The sequence below is a fragment of the Pygocentrus nattereri genome, chromosome 2 (genome assembly GCF_015220715.1).
Source record: "Pygocentrus nattereri isolate fPygNat1 chromosome 2, fPygNat1.pri, whole genome shotgun sequence".
In the NCBI taxonomy this organism is placed as follows: domain Eukaryota; kingdom Metazoa; phylum Chordata; class Actinopteri; order Characiformes; family Serrasalmidae; genus Pygocentrus; species Pygocentrus nattereri.
In genome coordinates this window covers 7,562,860-7,586,360 of record NC_051212.1, presented here as the reverse complement: position 1 = coordinate 7,586,360, position 23,501 = coordinate 7,562,860, and the positions used below count along the sequence as shown (strand labels likewise).

The 23,501-nt window shown below is 42.1% G+C and overlaps 2 protein-coding genes across 4 annotated transcripts; both read left to right on the top strand.

The window, feature by feature from the left end:
- Window positions 1–954: 954 nt before the first annotated feature.
- Window positions 955–12,439, top strand: LOC119262365 (E3 ubiquitin-protein ligase TRIM39-like). Of its 2 annotated transcripts, none has more exons than XM_037533905.1 (7): window positions 955–969; window positions 4,422–5,011; window positions 7,484–7,579; window positions 9,817–10,050; window positions 10,146–10,293; window positions 10,607–10,633; window positions 10,744–12,439. In XM_037533905.1, the coding sequence occupies exons 2-7, from the start codon at window positions 4,424–4,426 to the stop codon at window positions 11,289–11,291; spliced, it is 1,641 nt and encodes a 546-aa protein (XP_037389802.1). In that variant the 5' UTR covers window positions 955–969; window positions 4,422–4,423; the 3' UTR covers window positions 11,292–12,439. The 2 variants fall into 2 exon arrangements, with proteins under 2 accessions (XP_037389802.1, XP_037389799.1); XM_037533902.1 differs by lacking the exon at window positions 955–969 and adding an exon at window positions 3,861–3,988.
- Window positions 12,440–13,856: 1,417 nt separating this feature from the next.
- On the top strand, window positions 13,857–21,808 carry LOC108415592 (E3 ubiquitin-protein ligase TRIM39-like). Of its 2 annotated transcripts, none has more exons than XM_037533900.1 (7): window positions 13,857–13,994; window positions 14,428–15,017; window positions 15,767–15,862; window positions 17,330–17,563; window positions 17,659–17,806; window positions 18,094–18,120; window positions 19,678–21,808. In XM_037533900.1, exons 2-7 carry the CDS (start codon window positions 14,430–14,432, stop codon window positions 20,220–20,222), a joined length of 1,638 nt encoding a protein of 545 aa, XP_037389797.1. In that variant the 5' UTR covers window positions 13,857–13,994; window positions 14,428–14,429; the 3' UTR covers window positions 20,223–21,808. The 2 variants fall into 2 exon arrangements, with proteins under 2 accessions (XP_037389797.1, XP_017544127.1); XM_017688638.2 differs by having other exon boundaries at window positions 18,091–18,120.
- The last annotated feature ends 1,693 nt before the right edge of the window (window positions 21,809–23,501 follow it).

The window sequence follows — 23,501 nt, the reverse complement described above, 5'->3', positions numbered from 1 at the left end:
AACACCTTGCCTACTGTGAAGCATGGCGGGGGTCAATTATGCTTTGGGGCTGTTTTGCTTCTAATGGTACAGGAAAGCTTCAACGTGTGCAGGGTACCATGAATTCCCTTCAGTACCAGGAGATCTTGGAGGAAAATGTGATGGACCTGCGGCTTGGGAGACGTTGGACCTTCCAACAGGACAATGATCCGAAGCACACATCCAAGTCCACTAGAGAATGGTTGAAGATGAAAGGCTGGAACATTCTAGAGTGGCCATCACAGTCACCAGACTTAAATCCAATTGAGAACCTCTGGTGGGACCTAAAGAAGGCAGTTGCAGCGCGCAAGCTTATGAATGTGACTGAACTGGAGGCTTTTGCCCATGAAGAATGGGCTAAGATACCCATAGGTCGCTGCAAGACACTTGTGTCAAGCTATCTTTCACGCTTGAAAGATGTCATAACTGGAAAAGGATGTTGTACTAAGTACTAAAAAATAATGTCACTAGGGGGTTGAATAAAACTGATAATGATGTGAGCACAGAAAAGACATTTGTGGTTATTTCATCATAAATGTTATGTTATATTTGTCTAATTTATAAGTGCCTCTTTGATATAATTGTAAATAAGATGACTGAAATGATCAAAATCAATGTCAAACTGGCCAAAACACTCTATTTCAGTGGGGGTTGAATAAATTTGATCACAACTGTGTATATATACATCTGAAGGGAAATCAGTGAATTAAGGTGTGTGAGCGCATACCAACTACTGCAGTGAAGTGCAACAGACCAACGTCATGGCGAAGTGGGCATGGCCTCATGACGTCACTGCGAGAAACGAAAGTTAAGCGAAACTGTTTTATAAACAGAATCCAGATCCTTTCAGCAGGACACGAGCTTCAGTTTAAAGCTTCTTAAAGGACTTAAAGCCTCTGCTGAGGAACTGAAGGAGCAGAAAACCAGGACAAGAGAGAAAAAGAGAACCTGGTAATTTCTAAGAGCTGCTTTTCAGCACATTTCTACCTCTAACTACTGCTTACTTTATTAAACTGCTCAGAAAGCTGGAATCTGTCACCTGTGTTTTCACATGTGGAGCTGTTACTGTTCAGCTACAGAGAATCAGAGCAGACAGAGAGAGCGCTCACCACACAGAGGAGGATGTAGAGCAAGGTTAATAGGAACAGTGTGAGGCTGATCGGCCAGATGAATGATGGTGATTAATGAGAACATCACGGCCTTCCTGCTCAAACACATTCCAGTTATACAAAACCATAAAAAGGGTTTTCATCACATTTTCATTTCACATCGTCTTTTCATATTTTGTTCTTCACTCAACCCGTGAAGTTAGAAGGGTGGACCTTCAACGTCCAGGACATCTTTTGTGGTTTCTAATCACCTTTATGTGTCTCTTTTCTGTAAGTCATGGCTTCCTCCAGAAGTCTCCTGTCTGAAGATCAGCTCCAGTGCTCCATCTGTCTGGATGTGTTCACTGATCCAGTCTCTACTCCATGTGGACACAACTACTGCAGGGTCTGTCTCAAAGAGTGCTGGGACAGCAGTTCACGCTGCCAGTGTCCAGTCTGTAAGACAGAATTCCCAACAAGACCTGAACTGTCTGTGAACACGTTCATCTCTGGACTGGCTGCTCAGTTCAAGAAGTCAGTTCAGGTCAAATCCAGCAGAGCTCCAGAGAAACGACCCTCCGAACCTACAAATGTTCTGTGTGACCTCTGCAGTGAGGAGAAACTGGAGGCTGTAAAGTCCTGTTTGGACTGTGGAGTCTCTTACTGTGAGATTCATCTGACGCCTCATAAAACTGCAGCTAAACTGAACAGACACAAACTGATGGACCCTGTGGAGAACCTGGAGGACTACATCTGCTACAGGACTACAGTTTTAAACTCTTTATAACATTATGTAATTAATGAATTAATTAAGAAGCTAATAAATTAATAGATGATTTTTGATTCACTCATTTTGGAGAACTCAGTAAGTCAGTTGAACAGTGTTATAACACTGTTTATCACAGATCTCCTTTTAATGAACTGAAATGATCATAAAGCTCAAAATATCAGCTTCAGTTTGATGAACTTGATGTGGGAATCTCAGTCTTTTATATGAAGATGAAGCTCTGCGTCTTTTTGATTCGTGTAAATGCTTAAAGTTATTATAAATTTACTCCAAATCCCAATAAAATAACATTTTAAACATCTAAACTCTCAAATCTAAGTGTTTAATAAATAAGCTTGAGCTGACTTTTAAGTTCAGTTGGAAACAATAAACAAATCGAGGAAATGTGTGTGTTAGCATGAGCTCTGTGTTCATGTTGTCTGTTTTTATTTCAGTCTGTTTAAAGCATGAAACGCTCAAGTTTCAATAAAGCTGTATTAAATGTCACATTAAGCTCTACAAAAGAAATAAACAGATCTACTGAACTTCTCAAAGCTCCATCAAGTGTTTTGATGTCAGTGCAGTTTTCCTGAGGATTTATACACAGTAGAACTTTCTCTGCAGGCTCCTCCGTACCGTGCCCTCCTCAAATATCGGCCACCTTAATAAACCAGAGCAAAACAGACTGTAAAGACTTCTTCATTTCTGATCCTTTTGGTTTTTCTTTTTAAATATTAACAGACTTATAACTTTTATTTAAATAAAGAACAAAATCAATCGTATCAGGAAATACAGATTTCTCTCTCATCTGTGTGTCACAGTCATCGGCACCTCTTCGTTTAATTCTTTGTGCAGCCTCCCTTTGCTGAAATAACATGTTTGCATCATGTAAGTGTTGCAGATTTGTCAGCTGAACATTGCTGTGAATCTCCTGTTCTACCACGTCTGAACGGCGCTCTGCTGGATTCAGATCTGGGGACTGTGAAGGTCATTAAAGTTCACTGAACGTATTCTCATGTTCAGTGGATCCAGTGGTGTATTATCACACTGGACGTATCACAGCATTTATCAGACGCTTTTATCCAGAGCGACTCACAATTTGATCATTTTTACACAGGTAGGTGAAGGCAGTGTTGGGAGTCTTGCCCAAAGACTCTTATTGGTATAGTGCAGGGTGTTTACCCAGGTGGGGTTTGAACCCCAGTCTACAGCGTGGAAGGCAAAGATGATATATATATGTATCTGTGGGTTAATGCCGTTTTTGATAAACTCTGAATGTCACGTCATTTTTTGACAAACTGTCTAAGAATCCTAGAAGTAGAATCTTTTTTTAAGAGTAAATATGAGAATTATCCATCCATCCATCCATCCATCCATTTTCTAAGCCGCTTCTCCCTCAGGGTCGTGGGAAATATAAGAATCAGTAGATGTTAGTGTTTGGCGTTAATGTCTGGTGGTGGAAGGCTGTAATAACACTGGTTGGTGGAGCTGTAAGCTAGAAATGTGTGTATTCAAATAAATAGACCTCATTTACATGATTTACAGTCTGGAACATGAGTCTGTGTATCTTCACCAAGACCTTCAACACTGAAGATAAAACATCCTTTTATCAATCTGCTCCAGTGTGAACTGATGAAGGTTTTCACAGCGTTTTGAAGATGTTTTTGGTTATTGACTCTCATTCTGTACGTCTTCAGATCAAAATCTCAGACTCAGAAAACCAGCACTGCTGTAAAAGCCTAATCTATCTGTAAACCTGTTTAAAGTCAGTAGTACCTGGTTAACTAGATAAATCTGAACATGGATGAATTAAAAATTCTTTGTTTTAATATTTATTTCTTTGGAAAATACTGAGAAACAGGTGAATGTGCTGTAAGTCAATTGGTGAATTTCTGCTGCCTGGTGGCCACAACCTGGAAGTGCAACAGACTAAGTGGGCATGGCCTCATGACGTCACTGGGGAAAAACGAAAGTTAAGCAAAACTGTTTCATAAACAGAATCCAGATCCTTTCAGCAGGACACGAGCTTCAGTTTAAAGCTTCTTAAAGGACTTAAAGCCTCTGCTGACGAACTGAAGGAGCAGAAAACCAGGCCAAGAGAGAAAAAGAGAACCTGGTAATTTCTAAGAGCTGCTTTTCAGCACATTTCTACCTCTAACTACTGCTTACTTTATTAAACTGCTCAGAAAGCTGGAATCTGTCACCTGTGTTTTCACATGTGGAGCTGTTACTGTTCAGCTACAGAGAATCAGAGCAGACAGAGAGAGCGCTCACCACACAGAGGAGGATGTAGAGCACGGTTAATAGGAACAGTGTGAGGCTGATCAGCCAGATGAATGATGGTGATTAATGAGAACATCACGGCCTTCCTGCTCAAACCTATTCCAGTTATACAAAACCATAAAAAGGGTTTTCATCACATTTTCATTTCACATCGTCTTTTCATATTTTGTTCTTCACTCAACCCGTGAAGTTAGAAGGGTTGACCTTCAACGTCCAGGACATCTTTTGTGGTTTCTAATCACCTCTATGTGTCTCTTCTCTGTCAGTCATGGCTTCCTCCAGCAGTCTCCTGTCTGAAGATCAGTTCCAGTGCTCCATCTGTCTGGATGTGTTCACTGATCCCGTCTCTACACCATGTGGACACAACTTCTGCAGGGTCTGTCTCAAAGAGTGCTGGGACAGCAGTTCACGCTGCCAGTGTCCAGTCTGTAAAGAGGAATTCTCCAAAAGGCCTGAGCTGCTAGTAAACACGTTCATCTCTGGACTGGCTGCTCAGTTCAAGAAGTCAGTTCAGGTCAAATCCAGCAGAGCTCCAGAGAAACGACCCTCCAAACCTACAAAGGTTCTTTGTGAGTCCTGCAGTGAGGAGAAGCTGGAGGCTGTAAAGTCCTGTCTGGACTGTGGAGTCTCTTACTATGAGACTCATCTAGCACTTCATAAAACCACACCTAAACTGAAGAAGCACAAACTGATGGACCCTGTGGAGAACCTGGAGGACTACATGTGCCAGAAACATGAGAGACCCCTGGAGTTGTTCTGTAGAGATGACCAGACGTGTGTGTGTCAGTTCTGCACTGAAGGAGACCACAAGACTCACAACACTGTTCCTATAGAGGAGGAGAGTGGAGAGAAGAAGGTGAGGAACATTTAGAGAAATGTTCCCTCTGTTCTGTTGTGTTTGGGTTTAAATCAGGGGTCTCAAACTCAAATTACCTGGGGGCCACTAACCAGGCTGTGTTTACGATGAGGGGCCAGATTAAAGGATTTCGACAAAAAGCAGTGGGAAAAGGGAAAATCAACTATTTTAATATGTAATAACTATGTACACATACAGAAATTAAATACATTTTGTTCAGTGTTTGCTCAGTGCTTGCTTTGTGCTTACTCAGTGCTTGCTACCAGAAACTTCTCTTCGGTCACCTCAAACTGGTCGTTTATTCCTGACAAATACAGCCAGGTGAGCAGTATTATTCATCAAGCGCTAGTGAATATGCACTGAATCCTCGCACTTTGGTGCACAGCTGATCATAAATATCAGCAGACAACTCACTGGTCCGCTCGGCTACAGTATTCGCAGTGAGACTTAAGTATCTGAATAAACCCAAGGATATGAGCAGCCTGAAGCATGCAGTCCTTCAGAAACTGTCCCTCTGTAAACGGCTTCCCAGCCAAAAGAGCTCACTCACCACACAGCTCACCAAAAGAGCTCATTTAGCACATAGCTCACCAAAAGAGCTCATTTAGCACACAGCTCACCAAAAGAGCTCACTCACCACACAGCTCACCAAAAGAGCTCACTCACCACACAGCTCACCAAAAGAGCTCATTTAGCACACAGCTCACTAAAAGAGCTCACTCACCACACAGCTCACCAAAAGAGCTCACTCACCACACAGCTCACCAAAAGAGCTAATTTAGCACACAGCTCACCAAAAGAGCTCATTTAGCACACAGCTCACCAAAAGAGCTCATTTAGCACATAGCTCACCAAAAGAGCTCACTCACCACACAGCTCACCAAAAGAGCTCACTCACCACACAGCTCACCAAAAGAGCTCATTTAGCACACAGCTCACCAAAAGAGCTCACTCACCACACAGCTCACCAAAAGAGCTCACTCACCACACAGCTCACCAAAAGAGCTCACTCACCACACAGCTCACCAAAAGAGCTCATTTAGCACACAGCTCACCAAAAGAGCTCATTTAGCACACAGCTCACCAAAAGAGCTCATTTAGCACATAGCTCACCAAAAGAGCTCATTTAGCACACAGCTCACCAAAAGAGCTCATTTAGCACACAGCTCACCAAAAGAGCTCACTCACCACACAGCTCACCAAAAGAGCTCATTTAGCACATAGCTCACCAAAAGAGCTCATTTAGCACACAGCTCACCAAAAGAGCTCACTCACCACACAGCTCACCAAAAGAGCTCACTCACCACACAGCTCACCAAAAGAGCTCATTTAGCACATAGCTCACCAAAAGAGCTCACTCACCACACAGCTCACCAAAAGAGCTCATTTAGCACATAGCTCACCAAAAGAGCTCACTCACCACACAGCTCACCAAAAGAGCTCATTTAGCACATAGCTCACCAAAAGAGCTCATTTAGCACACAGCTCACCAAAAGAGCTCACTCACCACACAGCTCACCAAAAGAGCTCATTTAGCACATAGCTCACCAAAAGAGCTCACTCACCACACAGCTCACCAAAAGAGCTCATTTAGCACATAGCTCACCAAAAGAGCTCACTCACCACACAGCTCACCAAAAGAGCTCATTTAGCACATAGCTCACCAAAAGAGCTCACTCACCACACAGCTCACCAAAAGAGCTCATTTAGCACACAGCTCACCAAAAGAGCTCATTTAGCACACAGCTCACCAAAAGAGCTCATTTAGCACATAGCTTGCCTCAACTGCAGCATCACTTTCTCTTTTCGCTCGCTGGAAATAGTTTTGCTGCAGGGAAAGATCTTTGCGAAGATGAGCGTCTCGTCTCTCCCTCATACCCAGCATACTGCTCTGCATGTTTAGTGGTATAATGACGCCTGAGATTGTGCTCCTTAAGCACGGCAACTTTCTCCTTGCATATCAGACAAGTGGCAGTCGCGTTAAGCTCAACGAATAAATAATCGATAGTCTAGCTCTCTCGAAACTGTCTGTGCTCCAAGTCAACTTTTCTTTTATTTTTTGAGAGTTTTGAAAGAAACATTTCGGCTAACAGAATGTTTTTTTCCGGGAATGGTGAGCACATATGCGTAGAGACGTGCAGCCTACGAGTGGATTGGGCTTACGCAGCGTTGCCTAGTGCTAATCACCAGGCAACGCTGAGTAAGCAAACACACACACACACACACACACACACACACACACACACACACACACACAGAAACAACACCAAAAATACAACAAGTTAAGATAAAATATAAAACTTAACATAGTAATGCAAAAATAATTAAATTTAATTGCGGGCCAGATTTTGTTAACTCGTGAGGGGCCGTATGAAACTGCGTCGCGGGCCGGATGTGGCCCGCGGGCCGACACTTTGAGACCCCTGGTTTAAATGAATGAGTGGTTTTGTTATATTTTGTCCTTTTTTATAGACTCAGCTGGGAAAGACACAGGCTGAAGTTCAGCAGATGATCCAGGACCGCCTGAAGAAGATTGAGGACATCAAACAGTCTGTAGAGCTCAATAAAGTGAGTCTGAGCTGAATTTATATCAGGTCTTAGTAAAAGTACAGCGTTGGTAAATGTTGCTAGTGACGTCAGACAGACTAGTGATAAGCAGAGGTGGACAAAGTAAACAAATCATGTACTGGAGTTCCTCCCTTTAGACCTCCACTTGAGTAAAAGTACAAAAGTATTTGCTTTCAAATGTACTTAAGTATCAAAAGTAAAAGTACAAAAAGATTAATTAACTTAATTCAACTTAGTTCCAGGTTTAAGTTTAATAAAAACTGGCTTTAAACTCAGGATCACAAATGAGCTCCTTTACTATGTTGATCTGTAGGTCTCTGTTCATAAACATAAACCAGCCCAAACAAATTTATTATAAAAAAACAAAGTGACCGCTGGGCCCTGTTTGGAGTTCTTGCTTTGTGCTTCTTTTTTTTTGACATGTTACATTTTTATACACACAGAAACTAAAAGGAGCGGCAGATTTCTCAAAATGTAGCGGAGGAAAAAGTCAGATATTAGACTCTGATACGTAGTGGAGTGAAAATAAAAAGTCGCCCAAAATGGAAAAACTTCAGTAAAGTACAGATACATGAAAAATCTACTTAAGTATCAAATCAAATCAAATTTATTTCTAGAGCCTTTTACAACGGATGTTGTCGCAAAGCAGCTTCACAGAATTCCAGAAAAGAGTTTTAATAAGTGTAAAAAACCCCCAGGTGAGCAAGCCAGGGGCAACAGTGGCAAGGAAAACCTCCCTCACAAGTGAGGAAGAAACCTTGGGAGGAACCAGGCTCACCAGGGGGGACCCATCCTCCTCTGGTCAAACTACCTACAAGTGATTATACTACTAATATTAATAGCAGTAGTATTAGTAGTAGGAATAGCTAGGAGTCTATGAGAACATCAGTGTAGGGTGGGCAGTTGGTCCAAGGTAGGTGGTGGTAGCTGGGCGTGGGCAGCTGGTCTGAAGTGGGTAGCAGGAGGGCTCGACAGTCTGTCGTCCTTCAGTGTCCGGCCGGACATGTTGGGGGTTGTATACTCTGAAAAAAAGCAGGGAGAGGGAATTAGTTTTATTCTGTCTGTTTGTACGTAAAACAGGGAATGTAAACATTTACAGAGTGTGGCTAATGACCCCGGCAGATCTGACTATGACAGCTTAACTAAAAGGAGAGAACCAGAAGGACACAGACACGGCAGCACTCTGAGACAGTCTGGCGTCCCTCGGCTCCACCGTCCTCAAACCTGAGTGACCGTGTGCGAGCAGCGGGACGACAGCACCAGCGTCTCAGTTTACTATAATGCCCTGTGTCCATGGACCCCTGGATCTGCTGCCTTTATCTAAGGGGGAACATTAGCTACCAAAAGCTAAACTGAACAAGTGAGTTTTCAGCCTTATCTCAGTGAAAAGATTAAAGATTGAGACTGTGTCTGAGTCCTGAACAGTTTCTGGAAGATCATTCCAGAGTTTGGGGGCTTTATAAGAAAAAGCTCTTCCCCCAGCTGCAGCCTTATGATTTCTAGGAACTATTAATGAGCCAGCACTTGCAGGTACTCAGGAGCAAGACCATGTAGGGCTTTATATGTCAATAAGAGAATTTTATAATCAATACAGAGTTTAACAGGCAGCCAATGAAGTGATGTAACTAATTACATTTGTTTCATTACTGTCCACCACTGGTGATAATCACAGAGTATTGTAGTGTTCACTGCTGTTAAAACAGACACACCAGTCATGGTGCTTTACTTTCCAGCTGTTGGTGGCCTCAGCTACGCCAGACATCAGTGAAGCTTTCGTCTGCCTAACATTTCGTTCTCTGCACCAGCTCACATCTGCCTCTTTCCCCCTCGGCCCACACATACACCCTCCTAGCTCCGCCCAACATCAATAAGAGTCCTTAATCAAATTGAACTCAGTGAATAAATGCCAGGAAACACAAAACCAAAACCTATCATGACAGAAACGTCTCTCAAACACGCTACAGTATCATGTTTGTCCTTTTGAATGCTTGAATACTTAGAAGTCAACTAATGGTTCTGTTTTCTTTCATTTCTTTTATTGCCATGTTTTAATTTCAGTAATTACTTTTTTATTAAAATTCCCAGTTTTACTCTCATTTATCTCTTTCTGTAAGTGTTTATGTTCTTTATTGTTCTCTATTACTGTTTTAGGCCGATTCATATAATGTAAAGTAAATTGAACACATTTAATGTACGAAAGCTGCTTTATTAACAATGTCATTATTGTCTCCTGTTAGAAAAGCTCAGAGAAGGAGAAAGCAGACAGTGTGGAGGTCTTCAGAGCTCTGCTGTGCTGCATTGAGAGAAGCCAGGCGGAGCTGCTTGAGGTGATGGAGGAGAAGCAGAAAGCAGCAGAGAGGCAGGCTGAAGAGTTCATTAAAGAGCTGGAGCAGGAGATCACTGAGCTAAAGAGGAGAGACACTGAGCTGGAGCAGCTCTCCCACACTGAGGACCACCTCCACCTCCTACAGGTCAGAGTCCCTCTGTTTCTCCATAGTAATGCAGTCCATCACAGGACAGCGCTGCCCATGCTGAGGGGTTTCTCCTCTCTCCTGCTGGACTGTAGGTTTACCCGTCCCTCTGCAGCCCTCCACCCACCAAGAACTGGACTGAGGTCAGGATTAACTCTCATCTGAGGGTGGAGTCTCTGAGGAGAGCTCTGACTCGGCTTCAGGAAGACCTCAGTAAGGAGATGGAGAAGATTCCTGAGATCAGTAAGTCTTTACTGGTTATTAAAACATTTTGATGTTCAGCAGAAAAAAAAAATGTTGGTAGGAAGAAAAATTCAGGACTTCAAGATAAAAATCAAGATAAAAATTCCAGAAATGAATGTTTGTGTAAATCCGGCATTTAAATATTTAATTATTAGATTTTTAATCCTTTAAAATTCCCATCCATGAGATCACTGCACTGTCACTTAGTGTTAATATGAAATGCTGGTTTGTAGTCGATACTAATGAGGCATTTAATTTAGCTCAATATAAATTCTAATAACAAATGATGTCATCCTTTATTCTTCTAACACAGAAATGAAGAGAATTCAACAATATGCAGGTGTGTGGATTCTCACTGATACATAATATTATTGAGTAAAATATATGAGTCTGCATTAGTGTGAGTATGGTTAGTGTTAAAATGGGTTAAACTGTGTGTTTCTCTCTCAGTGGATGTGACTCTGGATCCTGATTCAGCTCATCCTCAACTCATCCTGTCTGATGACGGGAAACAAGTGAGAGATGGAGACAAACGACAGAATCTCCCTGATAAACCAGAGAGGTTTGATTATTGTCCCTGTGTGCTGGGAAAGGAGGGGTTCTCCTCAGGGAGATTTTACTATGAGGTTCACGTCAGAGGGAAGACTAACTGGGATTTAGGAGTGACCACAGAGTCCAGTAACAGGAAGGGGAAGATTACACTGAGTCCTGAGATTGGATACTGGACTGTGTGGCTGAGAAATGAGACTGAATATAAAGCTCTGGACTCTCCTCGTGTCCCCCTCTCCCTGAAACAGGCTCCCCAGAAGGTGGGGGTGTTTGTGGATTATGAGGAGGGTCTGGTCTCCTTCTATGATGTTGAGGTCAAGTCTCATATCTACTCTTTCACTGGTCAGTCTTTCACTGAGAAACTCTATCCATACTTCTTTCCTGGTCTCAATAATGGAGGTAAAAACTCAGCACCGCTGATCATCACACCTGTTGAACTTCAGAAATGAGGTGAACTTCTTTAATAAAACATTTTTGTCAGATACAAATCTGTCATTTGAAACATTTGAGAGCATAAATAGAGATTTTTAAACTCTTTATAACGTTATGTAATTAATGAATTAATTAACAAGCTAATAAATTAATAGACGATTTTTGATTCACTCATTTTGAAGAAGTCTGTAAGTCAGTTGAACAGTGTTATAACACTGTTTATCACAGATCTCCTTTTAATGAACTGAAATGATCATAAAGCTCAAAATATCAGCTTCAGTTTGATGAACTTGATGTGGGAATCTCAGTCTTTTATATGAAGATGAAGCTCTGCGTTTTGGCCTGTCAGGAAAAAAACTTTTTTTTTTAAATTTGTGTGTAAATGTAAGGCTTCTGTACAGAACAGTTAGGCGCTGGTACAATGGAGCAAGGTGCTTATTACCAAGGGCCTAGGCAAAAACACGGAAGTCGAGTTAGTGGAGGTCAAAACCAAACAGAAGGGCAAAGCCAAGGCAGACTCGAAAACAGGAAGCAAGGTCAAGTACCGACAGGAGAAACCCAACAATACAGGGGCAATCCAAAGGCAAATACAGAGACAGAATGGGTCACACACAAAGTAGCAAACAGAGATGTAGAAGGCCTGGTAAGCACGTGCAGGGGCAATACTTCACAAAGTGTAATGGAAAGACTGAGCTTTAAAACAGGTGGTGAACGAGAAATAGCTGTCCATACTCTGATGATCTAGAGCAGAGATGATTGGTGTGGTGGTGTGGTGAGATGGTCACATGACTCTCAGAGGGATCCTGGGATTTTGAGTTCTCAGTGGACTCTGTACTTGGTTCAGGGTCTTGCAATGTACCGGAGGGATGTGTGACAGTAAATGTTTAAAGTTATTATAAATTTACTCCAAATCCCAATAAAATAACATTTTAAACAGCTAAACTCTCAAATCTAAGTGTTTAATCAATAAGCTTGAGCTGACTTTTAAGTTCAGTTGGAAACAATAAACAAATCGAGGAAATGTGTGTGTTAGCATGAGCTCTGTGTTCATGTTGTCTGTTTTTATTTCAGTCTGTTTAAAGCATGAAATGCTGAAGTTTCAATGAAGCTGTATTAAATGTCAAATTAAGCTCTACAAAAGAAATAAACAGATCTACTGAACTTCTCAAAGCTCCATCAAGTGTTTTGATTTATACACAGTAGAACTTTCTCTGCAGGCTCCTCCGTACCGTGCCCCCCTAAAATATCTGCCCCCTTAATAAACCAGAGCAAAACAGACTGTAAAGACTTCTTCATTTCTGATCCTTTTGGTTTTTCTTTTTAAATATTAACAGACTTATAACTTTTATTTAAATAAAAAACAAAATCAATCTTATCAGGAAATACAGATTTCTCTCTAATCTGTGTGTCACAGTCATCGGCACCTCTTCGTTTAATTCTTTGTGCAGCCTCCCTTTGCTGAAATAACATGTTTGCATCATGTAAGTGTTGCAGATTTGTCAGCTGAACATTGCTGTAAATCTCCTGTTCTACCACGTCTGAACGGCGCTCTGCTGGATTCAGATCTGGGGACTGTGAAGGTCATTAAAGTTCACTGAACTTGTTCTCAAGTTCAGTGGATCCAGTGGTGTATTATCACACTGGACGTATCACAGCATTTATCAGACGCTTTTATCCAGAGCGACTCACAATTTGATCATTTTTACACAGGTAGGTGAAGGCAGTGTTGGGAGTCTTGCCCAAAGACTCTTATTGGTATAGTGCAGGGTGTTTACCCAGGTGGGGTTTGAACCCCAGTCTACAGCGTGGAAGGCAGAGATGTTATATATATGTATCTGTGGGTTAATGCCGTTTTTGATAAACTCTGAATGTCACGTCATTGTTTGACAAACTGTCTAAGAATCCTAGAAGTAGAATCTTTTTTTAAGAGTAAATATAAGAATTATCCATCCATCCATCCATCCATCCATTTTCTAAGCCGCTTCTCCCTCAGGGTCGTGGGAAATATAAGAATCAGTAGATGTTAGTGTTTGGCGTTAATGTCTGGTGGTGGAAGGCTGTAATACCACTGGTTGGTGGAGCTGTAAGCTAGAAATGTGTGTATTCAAATAAATAGACCTCATTTACATGATTTACAGTCTGGAACATGAGTCTGTGTATCTTCACCAAGACCTTCAACACTGAAGATAAAACATCCTTTTATCAATCTGCTCCAGTGTGAACTGATGAAGGTTTTCACAGCGTTTTGAAGATGTTTTTGGTTATTGACTCTGATTCTGTACGTCTTCAGATCAAAATCTCAGACTCAGAAAACCAGCACTGCTGTAAAAGCCTAATGTATCTTAAACCTGTTTAAAGTCAGTAGTACCTGGTTAACTAGATAAATCTTCATGTGGATTAATTAAATATTCTTTGTTTTAATATTTATTTCTTTGGAAAATACTGAGAAACAGGTGAATGTGCTATAAGTCAGTTGGTGAATTTCTGCTGCCTGGTGGCCAAAACCTGGAAGTGCAACAGACCAACGTCACGGCGAAGTGGGCATGGCCTCGTGACGTCACTGGGGAGAAACGAAAGTTAAGTAAAACTGTTTCATAAACAGAATCCAGATCCTTTCAGCAGGACACGAGCTTCAGTTTAAAGCTTCTTAAAGGACTTAAAGCCTCTGCTGACGAACTGAAGGAGCAGAAAACCAGGCCAAGAGAGAAAAAGAGAACCTGGTAATTTCTAAGAGCTGCTTTTCAGCACATTTCTACCTCTAACTACTGCTTACTTTATTAAACTGCTCAGAAAGCTGGAATCTGTCACCTGTGTTTTCACATGTGGAGCTGTTACTGTTCAGCTACAGAGAATCAGAGCAGACAGAGAGAGCGCTCACCACACAGAGGAGGATGTAGAGCACGGTTAATAGGAACAGTGTGAGGCTGATCAGCCAGATGAATGATGGTGATTAATGAGAACATCACGGCCTTCCTGCTCAAACCCATTCCAGTTATACAAAACCATAAAAAGGGTTTTCATCACATTTTCATTTCACATCGTCTTTTCATATTTTGTTCTTCACTCAACCCGTGAAGTTAGAAGGGTTGACCTTCAACGTCCAGGACATCTTTTGTGGTTTCTAATCACCTCTATGTGTCTCTTCTCTGTCAGTCATGGCTTCCTCCAGCAGTCTCCTGTCTGAAGATCAGCTCCAGTGCTCCATCTGTCTGGATGTGTTCACTGATCCAGTTTCTACTTCATGTGGACACAACTTCTGCAGGGTCTGTCTCAAAGAGTACTGGGACAGCAGTTCACGCTGCCAGTGTCCAGTCTGTAAGACTGAATTCCCAACAAGACCTGAACTGTCTGTGAACACCTTCATCTCTGGACTGGCTGCTCAGTTCAAGAAGTCAGTTCAGGTCAAATCCAGCAGAGCTCCAGAGAAACGACCCTCCAAGCCTACAAAGGTTCTGTGTGAGTCCTGCAGTGAGGAGAAGCTGGAGGCTGTAAAGTCCTGTCTGGACTGTGGAGTCTCTTACTGTGAGACTCATCTAGCACTTCATAAAACCACACCTAAATTTAAGAAGCACAAACTGATGGACCCTGTGGAGAACCTGGAGGACTACATCTGCCAGAAACATGAAAGACCCCTGGAGCTGTTCTGTAGAGATGATCAGATGTGTGTTTGTCAGTTCTGCACTGAAGGAGACCACAAGACTCACAGCACTGTCCCTATAGAGGAGGAGAGTGGACAGAAGAAGGTGAGGAACATTTAGAGAATTGTTACCTCTGTTCTGTTGTGTTTGGGTTTAAATGAATAAGTGGTTCTCAGGCGGAAAAGGGTGGAGAGCCCTCTCTGGGTTGGGGATGAGCTCTTGCCTCAAGTGGAGGAGTTCAAGTATCTCGGGCTCTTGTTCATGAGTGATGGTACAAGGGAGCGGGAGATTGACAGGCGGATTGGTGCTGGGTCAGCAGTGATGCGGGCTCTTTACCGGTCTGTTGTGGTAAAGAAAGAGCTGAGCCATAAGGCAAGGCTCTCGATTTACCGGTCGATCTACGTTCCCACCCTCAACTATGGTCATGAGCTTTGGGTAATGACCGAAAGAATAAGATTGCGAATACAAGCGGCCGAAATGAGTTTCCTCTGCAGGGTCTCTGGACTCTCCCTTAGAGATAGGGTGAGAAGTTCGGTCATCCAGGAGGGACTCGGAGTAGAGCCGCTGCTTCTCCACATCGAGAGGAACCAGCTGAGTTGGTTCAGGCATCTGGTTAGGATGCCTCCTGCTGGCGTGACTATAATCCCCAGGAGCACCGCGGAATCCCCCTGGGGAGATAGTGGAAGTGGCTGGGGAAAGGGAGGCCTGGGCCTCATTGCTTAGGAAGCTGCCCCCGCGACCTGAACCACGGAGAAGCAGAAGATAACGGATGGATGGTTGGATGGATGGATGGATGGATGGATGGATGGATGGATGGAATGAGTGGTTTTGTTATATTTTGTGCTTTTTTATAGACTCAGCTGGGAAAGACACAGGCTGAAGTTCAGCAGATGATCCAGGACCGACTGAAGAAGATTGAGGAAATCAGTCAGTCTGTAGAACTCAATAAAGTGAGTCTCAGCTGAATTTATATCAGGTCTTAGTAAAGTACAGCATTGGTAAATGTTGCTAGTGACGTCAGACAGACTAGTGATGAGCAGAGGTGGACAAAGTAAACAAATCATGTACTGGAGTTAAAGTAGAGATACACAATTTTACTTTTTACTCCAGTAAAAGCAGAAGTTCCTCCATTTAGACCTCCACTTGAGTAAAAGTACAAAAGTATTTGTCTTCAAATGTACTTAAGTATCAAAGTAAAAGTACTAAAAGATTAATGAACTTAATTCAACTTAATTCCAAGTTTAAGTTGAATAAAAACTGGCTTTAAACTCAGGATCACAGAGGAGCTCCTTTACTATGTTGATCTGTAGGCCTCTGTTCATAAACATAAACCAGCCCAAACTAATTTACTATAAAATGAAATGGTGTTTGTAGAAATTCAGAAAAAAGCCGCGTCAGTCACGACTGCATATGTGGACATATTTCTATATTGTGCTCTATTTACACAAAGTTAGGTTAGTTCATCATTTATGTTGAACAGACTCTCCCAAAGTTTTACGCTGCTGCGCTGACGTTGAACCGTGTGCTGCACTGGGTCGGTATGACCAACAGGTCAAAACCAGCTCTAAACAAAGTGACCGCTGGGCCCTGATTGGTGCTCTGGCTTTGCGCTTCTTTCGTTTTGACATGTTACGTTTTTATACACACAGAAACCAAAAGGAACGACAGATTTCTCAAAATGTAGGAGGAAAAAGTCGGATATTAGACTTTGAAATGTAGTGGAATGAAAGGAAAAAGTTGCCCAGAATGGAGAAACTTCAGTACAGATACACCACAAAATACTAAAGTACAGAAACTAATTACATGTGTTTCATTACTGTCCACCACTGGTGATAATCACAGAGTATTGTAGTGTTCACTGCTGTTAAAACAGACACACCAGTCATGGTGCTTTACTTTCCAGCTGTTGGTGGCCTCAGCAACGCCAGACATCAGTGAAGCTTTCGTCTGCCTAACATTTCCTTCTCTGCACCAGCTCACATCTGCCTCTTTCCCCCTCGGCCCACACATACACCCTCCGGGGAGTTCCTAGCTCCGCCCAACATCAATAAGAGTCCTTAATCAAATTGAACTCAGTGAATAAATGCCAGGAAACACAAAACCAAAACCTATCATGACAGAAACGTCTCTCAAACACGCTACAGTATCATGTTTGTCCTTTTGAATGCTTGAATACTTAGAAGTCAACTAATGGTTCTGTTTTCTTTCATTTCTTTTATTGCCATGTTTTAATTTCAGTAATTACTTTTATATTAAATTTCCCAGTTTTACTCTCATTTATCTCTTTCTGTAAGTGTTTATGTTCTTTATTGTTCTCTATTACTGTTTTAGGCTGATTCATATAATGTAAAGTAAATTGAATACATTTAATGTACGAAAGCTGCTTTATTAACAATGTCATTATTGTCTCCTGTTAGAAAAGCTCAGAGAAGGAGAAGGCAGACCGTGTGGAGGTCTTCAGAGCTCTGCTGCGCTGCATTGAGAGAAGCCAGGCGGAGCTGCTTGTGGTGATGGAGGAGAAGCAGAAAGCAGCAGAGAGGCAGGCTGAAGAGTTCATTAAAGAGCTGGAGCAGGAGATCACTGAGCTAAAGAGGAGAGACACTGAGCTGGAGCAGCTCTCCCACACTGAGGACCACCTCCACCTCCTACAGGTCAGCGTCCCTCTGTTTCTCCATAGTAATGCAGTCCATCACAGGACAGCACTGCCCATGCTGAGGGGTTTCTCCTCTCTCCTGCTGGACTGTAGGTTTACCCGTCCCTCTGCAGCCCTCCACACAAAAAGAACTGGACTGAAGTCAGGATTAACTCTCATCTGAGGGTGGAGACTCTGAGGAGAACTCTGACAAAGCTTCAGGATGAGCTCAGTAAGGAGATGGAGAAGATTCCTGAGATCAGTAAGTATTTAATGATCAGTAAGTCATTTTGATGTTCAAGGGAAATGGATTTGGAGGAAGAAGAATTCAGGAAGTCATTAAGATCCTCATGCCAGAAATTAATGGTTGATTCATGCGACATTCATACAATTAATCATGGATTTATTTATCTATTAAAATTCCCATCCATGCACATCACTTGGTGTTAATATTAAAATGCTGGTTTGTTGATGATAAAGAGTCATTTAATTAAGCCCAGTTTAAATTCTAACAGTGAAGGTTTTTGTCCATTTTTCTTTTTCAAGCAGAACTGAAGAGAATTCAACAATACGCAGGTGAGCCGCTCTCACTGATCACATCATACAGTCGTATGCAAATGTCTGATCACCCCCTGGCCACATTAAGTTTTGTTCATTTTCTAAGTGAAAAAATGTTAGACGTGTTTTAGAGATAAAATAAACCCCCTGTACCAGGAACCAAATTAAAACAACTCTCTTCTGTTCATTTTAGTGCAATTCCAAAGTATTTGAGTTAAAATATTGCTAAAAACTTAAAACATAAAATATAAAATATGTCTTTTGCACAGGCTGCACTTTATTTTTTGTTCTGGTAAATTCAGTAAATAAACAGTAATTGTGTATTAAAATGTGCAGAAGTCTGTTCACTTTAGAAGATGTGTCAAATTATTAACAGCATATGTAGCTCAACAAGGTGCACCAAGGCTGTTGCATGTGTGTATATATATATATATATATATATACACTGCTCAAAAAAATAAAGGGAACACTTAAACAACACAATATAACTGCAAGTAAATCAAACTTTTGTGAAATCAAACTGTCCACTTAGGAAGCAACACTGATTGACAATCAATTTCACAGCTGTTGTGCAAATAGAACAGACAACAGGTGGAAATTATTGGCAATTAGCAAGACACGCTCAATAAAGGAGTGGTTCTGCAGGTGGGGACCACAGACCACTTCTCAGTACCTTTCTGCTGGCTCAGGTAGTGCAGCTCATCCAGGATGGCACATCAATGTGAGTTGTGGCAAGAAGGTTTGCTGTGTCTGTCAGCATAGTGTCCAGAGGCTGGAGGCGCCACCAGGAGACAGGCCAGTACACCAGGAGACGTGGAGGAGGCCGTAGGAGGGCAACAACCCTGCAGCAGGACCGCTACCTCTGCCTTTGTACAAGGAGGAACAGGAGGAGCACTGCCAGAGCCCTGCAAAATGACCTCCAGCAGGCCACAAATGTGCATGTGTCTGCACAAACGGTTAGAAACCGACTCCATGAGGATGGTATGAGGGCCCGACATCCACAGATGGGGGTTGTGCTCACAGCCCAACACCGTGCACCACTGGCGCCCTGTGCTCTTCACAGATGAAAGCAGGTTCACACTGAGCACATGACAGACGTGACAGAGTCTGGAGACGCCGTGGAGAGCGATCTGCTGCCTGCAACATCCTTCAGCATGACCGGTTTGGCAGTGGGTCAGTAATGGTGTGGGGTGGCATTTCTTTGGAGGGCCGCACAGCCCTCCATGAGCTCGCCAGAGGTAGCCTGAGCCTCATTTTGACTTGTTTTAAGGACATCACGTGTGTGTATGTGTGTGTGTGTGTGTGTATGGATATATATATATATATATATATATATATATACATAATACAGACAAAATCATTATTAATTATTATTCTATAGATTTTGTTTATTCAAATATTAACACTTTTCTCAGCACAAACTACACAAATAAATAGATTTTTAAAATTTGTCTTGGGTGCCTTTCGTACAGTACTGTGTGTATATGTATGTATGTGTGTCTGCTCAATTATGCTATGTTATGTATTAATGTTGTAAAGTGTTCATTTGATTTAAACTGTGTGTTTCTCTCTCAGTGGACGTGACTCTGGATCCTGATTCAGCAAATCCCTTCCTCATCCTGTCTGATGACGGGAAACAAGTGAGAGATGGAGACAAACGACAGAATCTCCCTGATAAACCAGAGAGGTTTGATTATTGTCCCTGTGTGCTGGGAAAGAAGGGGTTCTCCTCAGGGAGCTTTTACTATGAGGTTCAGGTCAGTGGGAAGACTAACTGGGATTTAGGAGTGGTCACAGAGTCCAGTAACAGGAAGGGAGAGATTATAGCCTGTCCTGAAGATGGATACTGGATTGTGATTCTGAGGAATAAGACCGAATATGAGGCTCTGGATTTTCCTTCTGTCCGCCTCTCCCTGAAACAGGCTCCCCAGAAGGTGGGGGTGTTTGTGGATTATGAGGAGGGTCTGGTCTCCTTCTACAATGTTGAGGCCAGGTCTCATATCTTCTCTTTCACTGGTCAGACTTTCACTGAGAAACTCTATCCATACTTCTGTCCCTGCAGCAATAATAGAGGCAAAAACTCAGCACCACTGATCATCACACCTGTTAAACTTAAATGAAGGTCCTTTTTTCTCCCATAAAACCTTTTTATTAAAAAAAGCGATCAATTAAAATGTATTTCAGGGTGTAACTTGAGGGTGTTTTCATTCTTCACTTAATGATGTGATGAATATATTTATCAACTCTAAGTGAAAAATTAAAGGACTAATTTACTAAAGTTGGACGGGTTTTTTGGAAGCAAGATGTACAACATACGACGTTGCTTATCACAGATGTCATTTTAATCAAATGAAATAATGACAAAGTTCAGAAAATCAGCTTCAGTTGAGCCATTAATGAACCCTGTGGGAGTCACAGCTCTTTTATAGATAAAACTCACACAGAACTTTGGCCTCTCAGAGAAATGGACCTCTTTTTTTATTTGCTCTTTGTCTGTAAATGCATGGTTATTTTAGTTTGGACCACATTTCAGAAATGCACTTCAAATGCCAATCAAACGTAAATGAAAACTGGTTAAAATGTTTCACTAATAAACTGAAGAAGACAAACAAAACAAGGACATCATGTCTTTGGCACAAACACTGTTCACATTGTTCATGTTTATTCATGATATCATGTTTAAACTACAGCATAGGTTGTTATACACATCTTATTAGGACGTTCTACAAAATATCTATAAAAGACGAATACAGAAACTCTTTCTGTGGAGTTTCCTCCCTGTTTCCAGTCTCCAGGTTCTTCCAGTCTTCTAGTTCTCCTGTTCTGCCGCATCCTAAAGGTGCTCTATCAGATTCAGATGTGGTGACTGGAGGTCACTGAATTTCACTGAAGTTGTTAGTATCATATTTAAGAAATGTGTCTTGGACTTTACTAAAGTGAAGGTTAAAGTTATGGAAATGACCACAGGGGAAAGAGTGATGCTTTACATCAGTGACACTGTGTTTATACATTAAAATCTCAAATAGTTTCTCTTTGGAATTTATTTAAATGTGACAAAATATATTTGGGTAGCTCTCAAAATACCTTTGGCTGTAGAGCCTGCTTATGGGAAACGCTGTCTGTCCAGTTTGTAGCGTCTATCCCTGGAAACTATGCTTTAAAAAGTTTGATTTGAATTCTTTGTTTTTTATGTCACAAAAAAATCAGTGCTTTTACATATTTTTGGGTATTTTGCCTGCAGCAGTTTAGCCCCACCCTTTCACCTTATAAGGAGTGTTTGAGCCTTGACTGCTGTTTAAATGAAGCATAATAGAGGACAGCCAATAAGAGCAGAGCTGATTTACATATCAGTGTTAAAGGTTTTAAACAAGCAGTTATTTTAACCCCTTAAAATCCTTCTGTGTGTGTGTGTTCTGTTGAGGGCCTCTTTCGCCCCTTCCTTCAAGAGGAAGGAAGCTAATGTATAGAATAACATGTTACGGTTAGGAGAACAGTGTTTGCCGGGGGTTTCTGATTGTGTTGAAATAAGTTTTTCCAGATGTTTCCTTGTGGGATGTATGGATGTGTGTTTTTGCGGTCATTCACCATATATAAACCAGAGCCAACCCGGACGCAGGGAGGAGATCCCACATTGGCCTTCAGGACTCTCACAGGGCTTTAGCGCTATCTTATTAATTTGAAATAAAGTTGTTCATGTTTAAATCCAGATGGTGTCTACAGAGCTTTCGTCTCCCCACCTACACAACTGAGAATAAACAACACCCCTCCCGGTCCTGTCTGTGTGTTCGTGTTTTGTTTTGGTCTAGTCCGTGTGTTTTCTTTGTTTTGGTTTCCTAGTCCGGCCCCTTGTTTTGTGACTCCACCCCTGATTGTCGCCACCTGTTTTCCGCCTGGCCCTCATCATCCCTGTTGTATTTAAGCCCGGTGTTTGCCCCTTGTCTTTGCTGGTCTTTGTTGTTTGCATGTTTGGATGTTTGATCGTGTTGGGTGTGATGTATTCTCGTGGTGTTTGGTTGTTGTTTGAGGTTCTGTGTTCATTTTGTCATATCTGTCCCTCCTGCTCTTGCCCATAATAAAAGTCGCTTATCTCAGCATGTGCGATCGCCTCCTCGCTGACCGGTGTTACACATACTGAACTATAAGCCTTAGTAACTACAGGGACTTCAGTGCAAACTGGCTGAGCTATTCAAACGTTATAAAATGTGTAATAAGAATTTGGGCCCTGGCCCTTTAAGGAGCTGATTGTCATTAATCTGACATCACTGCTGTCATGTAGAGTAAATGTTCAAGTGCATAATATTGCATACTGCGCATGTGTGACGCAGCCCTGAGTTCCATGTGCACGCAGCGCGAGATATGTAAATCAGTCTACTCAGTCTGTACAAGTCATGTCAGCGTGTCGTGTGTGTGTTCAATAAACAACGCATTAGAAATATAATGTCGTCCACCTCGCGTTACTTGGTGATGTAAACGACACATGGTGTCAGAAGAAAACTGGATGAAAAACGTCGGACGTGAGTGAGAAGAACCGGAGCAGTTTGATTTATCAAAGCCCGAAGCATGGCCTGACTGGAAGCTAAGGTTCGGCAGGTATCGCATAGCTTCACTGCTTACAGAGGAAGAGGAAAAAGTGCAGGTGAATGCATTGATTTATTCCATGGGAGCGGAGGCTGAGCACATTTTCAAGGCTTTCACGTTTACTAATGCAACGGATGCAGATGAGTACGATGTTGTAATGGCTAAATTCGACGAACATTTCATTCCGAAACGAAACGTGATCTATGAGCGTGCTAAGTTCCACTCAAGAGTTCAACAACCAGGCGAGAGTGTGGAAGCATTCGTCAGGCAACTGTATGAACTAGCTGAAAACTGTGATTTTGGGGCACTAAAAGAGGAACAAATGCGGGATCGCATAGTGATCGGAATTCGAGATGAACAAGTGTCGCAGAGACTGCAAATGAAAAGTGATTTAACATTGAAGACTGCCATTGAAACAGCCAGGCATTGTGAGTTGATCAAGTCACAGAATACAGAGAGAGGGCACGGTGCAGAGCACGTGGACAATGTAAAGTCAGTGAGAAAAACTGAACGTAAGAGATACGGCAACATGGCAAAGATAAACAAAAAGACGAAAACAGGAGCGTGCACAAGATGCGGGCGTAATCATATGGAGGCCGAGCAGTGCAATGCGAAAGGAAAAAAATGCATGAAGTGTAACAAAATTGGGCACTTTGCGGCTGTGTGCTATTCAAAAGTTGTTCAAGAGGTAACTGAAGCTGGCGAGGATGACACAGTGTTCCTAGGCTCAGTAGAGCTAAAACAAAAAGATGTACGACTAGCAGAGGATGAGCCACCATGGCGCACCACTCTAGACGTAGCAGATACGCCAGTGTCATTTA

Bases quoted from the DNA above. Each gene is read 5' to 3' on its own strand.
- LOC119262365 (XM_037533905.1), top strand. From the start codon at position 4,424: ATGGCTTCCTCCAGCAGTCTCCTGTCTGAAGATCAGTTCCAGTGCTCC. The intron at 5,012-7,483 runs GTGAGGAACATT...CCTTTTTTATAG, and splicing joins AGGAGAGTGGAGAGAAGAAG to ACTCAGCTGGGAAAGACACA. The intron at 7,580-9,816 runs GTGAGTCTGAGC...GTCTCCTGTTAG, and splicing joins AGTCTGTAGAGCTCAATAAA to AAAAGCTCAGAGAAGGAGAA.
- LOC108415592 (XM_017688638.2), top strand. From the start codon at position 14,430: ATGGCTTCCTCCAGCAGTCTCCTGTCTGAAGATCAGCTCCAGTGCTCC. The intron at 17,564-17,658 runs GTCAGCGTCCCT...GCTGGACTGTAG, and splicing joins ACCACCTCCACCTCCTACAG to GTTTACCCGTCCCTCTGCAG. The intron at 18,121-19,677 runs GTGAGCCGCTCT...TTTCTCTCTCAG, and splicing joins GAGAATTCAACAATACGCAG to TGGACGTGACTCTGGATCCT.